This window comes from Equus caballus, chromosome 2 (assembly GCF_041296265.1).
Source record: "Equus caballus isolate H_3958 breed thoroughbred chromosome 2, TB-T2T, whole genome shotgun sequence".
In the NCBI taxonomy this organism is placed as follows: Eukaryota; Metazoa; Chordata; class Mammalia; order Perissodactyla; family Equidae; genus Equus; species Equus caballus.
In genome coordinates this window covers 92,426,411-92,434,941 of record NC_091685.1, presented here as the reverse complement: position 1 = coordinate 92,434,941, position 8,531 = coordinate 92,426,411, and the positions used below count along the sequence as shown (strand labels likewise).

The 8,531-nt window shown below is 39.7% G+C and overlaps 1 protein-coding gene across 7 annotated transcripts in view; it reads right to left on the bottom strand.

The window, feature by feature from the left end:
• Positions 1 to 5,508: 5,508 nt before the first annotated feature.
• Positions 5,509 to 8,531, bottom strand: part of SLC10A7 (solute carrier family 10 member 7) — a 240,067-nt gene continuing 237,044 nt past the window's right edge. For 3 of the 7 annotated variants that reach the window (XR_011435011.1, XM_001501818.6, XM_070258212.1), the window contains one exon: positions 5,509 to 8,062. Coding sequence is in view for 3 of the 7 variants with exons in the window: in XM_001501818.6 (XP_001501868.1) it covers positions 8,033 to 8,062 (30 nt within the window). In the remaining 4 variants the exon portion in view is untranslated. Of the gene's footprint in view, positions 8,063 to 8,354; positions 8,473 to 8,531 lie in introns of those variants that run through there. The other 4 variants (XR_011435001.1, XR_011435012.1, XR_011435009.1 and 1 more) reach the window with 3 other exon arrangements.

Genomic DNA, 8,531 nt, shown 5'->3' with positions numbered 1-8,531 from the left:
AGAGCTCACGGGGCGGCCCTCCGACGGGGCCCTGATTGGAGTGACTGCTTTAGGGGGAGCCCCACAGTCGGAACTCCTCTCAGACAGGCGTCAGTACATCGGAATCAATACGGGGGCAGCTCTGTCTGTCAGCTGCTTTATCAGATGGTTCTCAGCCAGACTCGGGGCTTTTGGGAAAACTTCTGCTTCGAGTTTTTTTGGAGTAGGCAGAAAAAGGCAAGACCCACGCAGCAGTGGTGGGCTGGGAAGGCCTTTCCATCCTTGTTGGAAGCTGGGGATTGCTGCAACATCTTAAAATTCAGAATCAGGTGTCTTCATTAACTGATGAAGTGGAAGCTTATGCCCTGGTCACTTCCTGACTTGATTAGTGACATTTAATGGACTTTGTAATAGGTCTTTTGCATAGATTAGAAGTCATGCAGAATAGCGACTGACACCTGACCCCACACATCCAATATGGTTTCCCCAGGTCCCATTGGTGTTGAACAATAATAATAGCTGCCACTTATTCTGTTCTTGCCAATTGCCAGGCCCTGGGACAAGCTGTTTGGAGGAATTCTCTCATTCAGCCCTGATTACAAACCTGTGGTATTATGCATTTCTCACTTCGGCTTCAGGAGCAGAGAAGTGAGCTACACAAAAGATATTTTGCTTTGTCTTCAACATGCGTATGTATAGAGATATTCTTAGGCATGGAGATGGAGGAGCTGCTAAGGGGAGGGGGTGTTGTCAGAATGTACCACATATGAGATGATAATAGCAGTGGGTCCCAGGGTAGGAGGTTGTGGTAGACATTTATTGGTGGATGAGTTCTAGCCATGTTGGTAAAACCAGCCGAGGAGGCCACACTGACAACAGTGCTCTCTGTGAACACCTAGAATCAGAGTCTAGAACTTCCAGCAGTGAGCAGAAATGGATGTGGTTGCAAGGATTTTGAGTTTGGAACTGGCAGTAATGAAGGAATGCTCTATTTCCATGGCAGAGGCTGGGATCTATCTCCTCAGTGTGTTGTCTTTTCCTTCCAGTGGACTCTGAGGCCCCGTGTATGTCAGAAACCCTAGGCTCCTTCCTTCCCTTGTCTGGAATTTCTTTTGATTTGCCCCACATGAAGAGAGAACAACATCCTTTTTCAAAACATTGGTTGCAGAACTCAGGTAGAGTTCAGAATCATTGCTAGTTTCCCAAATTTTAGAACATGAGAAAATAAGATCTTGCAAGGAGCCTGTGATTTTCGGGTTGTAGGGGAGTGAGCTTGGTGGTTAGTCATGTGGGCTCTGGAGTCAGAAAAAGCTGAGTTCGAATCTCAACTCCACCACTTAAGAGTTGTGAACCTTGCATGCACCACTTAGCTTTTTGGCCTTCATTTCCTTATCCATACAATGCAGATAATAATGGCACATATGCCCCTAGGGTTGTTGAAAGAATTAAATGAAAAATTTGGGTAAAGCACCAAGTATTGACCTATAGTGCAGGGGTGTGCTGGAGTCAGCTTGTGTCACCTCGTGAGAGGCAATCGCTAACTCGAAGAGATATCTGTACCTCTATGATCCTTGCAGCCAGGATATGAAAACAACCTAAATGACCATCAACAGGCGAAGGGATAAAGGAAATGTGGTGTGTATACACAATGGAATATTATTCAGCCTTAAAAAGGAAGGAAATCCCGTCATTTGCAACAACGTGGATGAACCTGGAGGGCATTATGCTAAGTAAAATAAGCCAGAAAGAGAAAGACCAATACTGCAAGGTATCATTTAAACGTGGAATCTAAAAAAAAAAAATGAAGAACTCAAAGAAACAGAGTAGAAAAGTGGTTGCCAGGGGCTGGGGGGGTGGGGCAGGGGACTGGGAAGGGGTTGGTTAAACGGTACAAGCTTTCAGTCACAGGATGAACAAGGTCTGAGGATCTAATGTACAACATGGTGACTGTAGTTCAAAACATTGTATCATTGAAATTTGCTAAGAGTAGATATTAAGCATTCTCACCCAAAAAAGAAAAAACCCAGAAAAAATCATGTGAGGTGACGAATGTTAATTAAGTTGATTGTGGAAATCCTTTCACAATGAATATTTCTATCAGGTCATCATGTTGTATACTTTAAATATCTTACAAATTTTATTTGTCAATTATACCTCAATAAAGCTGAAAAAAATTTGATAAAAATGATGATGATAATGATAACCACAACAGCACCCCTCTCCTACATGCTGTACTCACTCATGTTGTTACTTCCTCAGAAGGCCCTTGGCCATTCTGCCATCAGACAGTTCTCCCTGGATTGTCTTTTCCCTGTCTGTAGCCATGTGGTAGGCTCTCTTCCTCTCTTCTTCCTCTTCTCCCTATTCTTAGACCCCTTGACTCCCTTTCCCATGCTGTCCACTCCAACCCAAAATTCTTCTCACCTCAATTCGTAGAAGAGTCGATTCCCTTGTCTTGCCCTCACCCACCTTGGTTGTGCTGAGAGGCCTCATCTTTCTCCACCAAAGACGTCTTGCTTGCCAAGTACGCCATGGCTCAGAGATGAACTATGCCATGCCCTCAAGAAGTAGCAGAGGCAGCACCAGTTTGTGCTTCATGCTTATTGTAATGCCTCCAAAGTGTAACTAAAATAAAACGTACAATTCAAAGTATAAACCCCTCCTCTGCATTCTTGCTTCTTTGGAGTAACCACTGTTAAGTAGTCTAATTGTGGTTAAAATGCACCCACTTACTAATTTTGCAGCCTTGAGCAAGACACTTAGTCTGGGACTCAGTTTCTCATCTGTAAAATGGGGATAATATTACCTACCTCACAGAGTTGTTGAGAGGGTTAGAGGAGATGAGGCACAGTGCTTGGAATAGTGCCAGGCATAAAGAATGAGCTCAAGAAATGTCAGTTCTATCTATCCTTCTGAACATTTTTTATACATGTAGTGTCCCTATACATATGTAACATATATTTTAAGTATGAAAATATGGGATCTATAAAAATAGGATGACAAAATGCATATTTTTTCCTGAAATTTATTTTTATGCCCACTGAAAAATACATTATTACAAGGTAATCTATCTTTAATTCTTTTAATGGCTAAATAATGTTCTTCAATGAGAACATACCATTGATTATTTAAACATCTCCCTGATTTGGGGAACTTGAGTGGCCTTTCAGCCTTATCAAGGCCTTGTCAATAGATCCTTGGGCGATTGTCTATTTCTGCAGGGTAGATTCCTAGAAATGAAGAGCTGGGTTGAAGAACACAAATATTTAAACTTTTGATGGTACCGCTAAATAGCTCTGTAGAAATTCCACTCCCATTTTTGCTCCCACTGGAAGGGCATGCGTGCCTTCTCCCCAAATGCTTGTCAGCATTTGGATATTATCAAACTTTAACCTTTGTGTCAATCTCATAGATGAAAAACAGTATCTCATTTAAATGTGTATTTCCCTGATCTCTGGTAAGATTGAATATTTTAAAATGTGTCTATTATCCATTTTTATTTCATCTTGTATAAATTACCCATTCATATAGTTTTCCTGTCTTTCTAGTGTTTATGGAAGAGTGACATATTCCCTACTCCTCTCCTCCCTGACATTTGGGGTACAGCTTGTCCAGGACACAGATAAATCCTCATATTGCCTCATTCCAAAGCCCAGTTTAGAAATGTGAGCTAGCCTGAAAGATAGGAAAACGGACATTATGAAGTTACCGTCATCAGGTTATGTAGGCGTCTAAGGGAAGACGGCTTTTTATAGGAGCATCCTGTGGCTGTTGCAAACAGGCCCTAGGGGATGTTCAGGAAGTCAGAGAATGAGCAGAGAGGGCTAAATGTCTGTGAATTTTGGGGTTGGGGAGAGAAGGAAGGGGGAGAGGAGGAGCTGGTAACAGGGCAGGTGGATGGAGCCTATGCGGAAGGAAGGTCAGTGAGGAATTCCAGGTGGCAGGGTGGCTGGGAGAGGAGTGGGAACAGGACGGCTAATATTCAATTTTAGGTTTGTACATCCCCAAACATTCAGTGTGTCTAGACTTTTGTAGAAATCAAGGAACTGGAACCGAATTCCATGTCTGGGTGGAGTGCAGAGCAGAGAACAGCTGTGGAGTCTGAGGCGTGGAGATCTGGAAAAGTCCATTGGGATCATCTGGATGACCCTCTGATGACTCAACATGGCCCTGTGATTTCAGTGCTCTCCTCTGCTCGGGTTCACAGGCACACTGGCTCCCCCTGATCGTTAGTGTGACAGCATTTAATGTTTAATACAGTTTCTCATAATTGGCTCCGTAGATAAGTTCTCCAGGGTCTATGAGAATTTTTTTTGCCTTTAAATAAGGTTAGTTTTTTACTCATATTTGAGAAGCTGCCCTATATTGCAAATAAGATTAGTTTGTTTGTTAAAGAGAACAAAATCTTATGAGACCTTTTGTATATGTCTACGTATAAACATGAATGATATGATGATAATCATAATAATTTGTATCCAGTCTTTATAGTATGTCAGAATTTCTATAAGAAAAACCCTTTATTTTTTATGCATATAAAGTATTCACTAATTCAGATCAACTCAATCTGAATTATTGAGGGTTTACTCTTCTATCAAAGCATACACAATGACAGTTGTTTGCACATCACACTTGCAGCCTCGCCTTGGAGGTTAATGTTTACACAGCTGGGAAGTAATGCACTTCTCTGAGTAGCACAATGCAGCTTCACAGTTTTATCAAGATAGGAATAGTAGAAAAAAGTCAGTTTTCCTTGTAAACTAGTAATGATCTCTATGTGAGGAATGGCTCTTTCATAATTTGAAGGCTCATGTCCTACTTATTAAGATCACAATTTGGAATGTCAATACACATTTTTTTTTGCTACTATTTTGAGCCATGCACTGTGCTGGGCACAGGAGAAAAACATAAATGAGGACCACAGTGGAGGAGACAGGTAAGTAAAGTGATGATTAGACGATGCACAGGTTTCAGGAGACTTGAGGGGCCTGTTCTAAGGGCACATCAAAAGGGGCAAGTCTAGCTCTGGCTGGGGAGGCAGGAAAGCCGTGTCAGGGAGGTGACATTTCCATCAGCTTCCAGGGAGAAGAGAAGACTGGCTCAGCCAAGACAGCAAAACAGGAACACAAAGGCATGGAATTCTACACAGGTAAGTTGCTCATTAAGAAACACTGGGTTTGGAAAAGGCATTCTAAGGTTTCATCTTTCCTATCCTTTAAAAATATGACAAGAGTGGCTAAAATTCAGATCACCTAAATTTTGCCCCTTCTGTTGGGTATGTTTCTCTTTTGGTCCTCAACCTGAGGTAGGGAACACTTATCTCTAATGAAAAAGCAAGGGCTCCTCCTGGACTTTAACATCATGGCGTGGTGGCAGTATGGAGATGGATGCCCCGAAGACTATGAAGCTTATGTCTATTTAACCATGACAGATATAACAGGACTGGAATGAATCAAGAGAAATCTATAGATACTTGGAAGGCATTTTGAGTGCATCTGAAGTCAGGTAAAAAATAAGCCACAGCTTCTCTTGTGATTTCTGAAACATCTCTTTGTTTAATCATAGAATCATTTTCATCTTCCACTCACCATAAATAATCCACTTCATGACTTCACCAATCCTTTGGAAAAATTTGGTATTTAGCATAAACAAATACTGAAGATTGGCCAGAGGTGTGTTAGTTTTAAACAGAATAGGGAAGAGTAAAAAAGAAAAAAACATAAAATTTTAAAACTAAGAACACATGAAAAGATTAACATTATCATCCATTAAAAAATCAAATTTCATAACAGCCATTAAGAAAAAATCTAGGTGGAAAAATGGGTAAACATAAATATAATCTAACGTATTTCTTTCATAAATACATTTAGACAAAATAAATGCATAAAACAGAGAGCTTGACAGTGTATATACATAGGGAAACATTTTAAGAACTGAATAATTAAATCCCAATAAACACAATTAAAAATAAATTTTGATTTTATTTTTTGTTCTTTATGGAAAAATATCCATGGCATTTGTGTAAAAAAAGAAATAGGCATAAACATATCACTAAAGCCACCAAAACTCACTATGTAGAGAAGGTTATTTGAAAACAAAACACATTTTTTAAAGCAAAAGATAAAATGTTATAGCATTTTCAGTTGAATTTTATCCCATAATCACACCTAAAACCTAGGTGTTAGACAATAGAGGTAGATAAGTTGAGGGGAAAAATCAGTATTCTACGCTAGGGAGAAAGATTTTTATGATAGCTCAGACAGACAGACAATTCCATTTACTCTGAAACTCAAAGAAGCTCGTAGGGACAAAACATGAAAGCCTTTCTGTGCTCCGTATGTAAGCATCAAGGTATCAAGCAAAATTACTGTAGTTTTAGACACCAGTGAAATTCTTGACAACAGAAGTTCTTGACAAACAGCCTGTTTAGCATAGATTTTTGCAGGGTCTGGCAGTAGTCTTGAAATTTACACTGAGGATAACTCTTGTGAAATTTATGAGCTTCAATGATACTGAAATGAGTCAGAAGTAGCACAAGAGGAGACCTGGTAGTAACAATAATATAAATTTACACTACTGATAAACTTGGTAAGTTTCAAAGGAATGATTTTTTTGTTGTTGACAAAACAACAAGACAGGTGCTGAGGAGAGAGTGCGGCCTCAGTGTGACCCAGGATGCCAATATCATCCGTCAAATCAAGAAGAGACACATAGAGACGATGCGACATGAGAGCGTGCAGGAAACAGAAGAAAAGTGTTCCCTTAATTCTATATATTGCTTTATTCTTTATTTGGGTCCAGTGAAAGCTGTTCCAGCCATAGTAGAAGCAAACATTGGATACTCCTTTGAAAGCTGATGCTCAATTGGGAACTAATTCTACTTGATATTTTGGCTAATGAATGCTTTTGCATTTTCTGTGTCCTTTTTTCTTTCCATCTGGCTAGACAGAATGTGTATATGTAACATTTGTTTGCATCTATGACCTTTATATTTTCATTTATTCATAAGAGCACTACGATTTAATTTTTTTAAAAATGTTGCAAACATTTGTCAAATGTGCCAAGAAAACTTTCCTTAATAACTTGTCTCAAATGCCTTAAGTGTGCTTACTTCAAAGATGTAACAGGCTGTTTCTGGCTAAAAGGGGCAATTTGTGCTCAGCACATCTGTAGAACAGGAAAAGAAATTTTGGTCTCAGTGTGGAATGTGAATTGTTGCCACTCTCCAACTGTAATATTTTTCTGTCTCACATTTGGCTGTTATGAGTTTGCAAGTGTGTTGGAAAACAGGAGAGAAAGAAATTATGGAAGAAAAAGGAAAAGCATATTGAAATATAATTTAAAAAATCCTGAAAACCAAATCCTGTAGTTTACCTCAAAACTTCACTTACTTGACTCATAACTCAAACATCAGACCCTTTCTTTGAAGCAGCTTATAATAAATTTAAGACATGTAACACCACAATCTCTTATAATGGGGCTGAGGAATTTCTGTGTGGAAACTATTTGAAGGAATGTCTAAAAAAATGATGCCAAGAAATGCAGATAAGTTATGATTTTCAGCATCTATGACCCCTGCTGAGTTGATAAGGAAGAGGCATGTCACAGTTGTAGAAAAAAAGAACCACAGACTAAATCAAAGTATTCATGAATAAGACTTTGGAAATTTTCGCTGTCATCAGAAGGGCATCTTCCTGATGGTGTGACCTCATTTCAAACAGTACAGTAACTAGTATAGAGTTGTATTGCACAAAAGGTGGAAAGAGAAAAATGTGTTTGCTTTTTGTCACTTACAATGACTGCTTTCTGCATTAGGGAAAAAACCATTAAACAACTCCAAAATACTGTACCACCCCTGGCAGTAACCAACAAAGGAGGTTTTGGGAATAGTGCTCTTGTCAAATACATTTTAAGGCACTTAAACAGTTATATCATATTTTTGTGTAAAAAAATAAAATATGCATCGAAGCAACTTTCACAAGTACAAGTCTTCAGAAGTGTTTGTATGTACAATCCTGTACATATATACATCGCTGCATAAAGAGCGCCTCTTTCATTATACTGTTGGCCTCGTCAACTTCACTCCCTACAAGAAAGGAAAACACGCTGTTCAGAGTTGGACAGTATCCACGAGCAAAGTGAAAGCCTCAATTAACACTAGATAATTTATGCTACTAGAAGGGAGAAGAGGCCCACCCAGATAGCATTATACAACCAATGAGCCAAACCTCTGGATACAGATTCACCTGGCCACCTCATTGACAGGCAGACTTTGTCATCTCTCCCAGCTCGGCCTGGCTACTCATATGGTCCCGCTGTCACTACATGGTGGCTGTGGGCCTCAATCAGTACTGATGGAAAGCAGAGGAGACACTCACGGATACTCTTAAGATTGACATTTTGTATTTATTTTTGTGGTCAAGTGGGATAGATAAATATTCCAAGTCTTCTGGATTATTCTAAGTTAGCCAGTGGTCCCCTGGTTTGGAGCAGTTTCTGTGCAAAGGGAAAATGAACAGCATTGCCCAAGTTAGTCTCCCTTTTGGAAACACTTC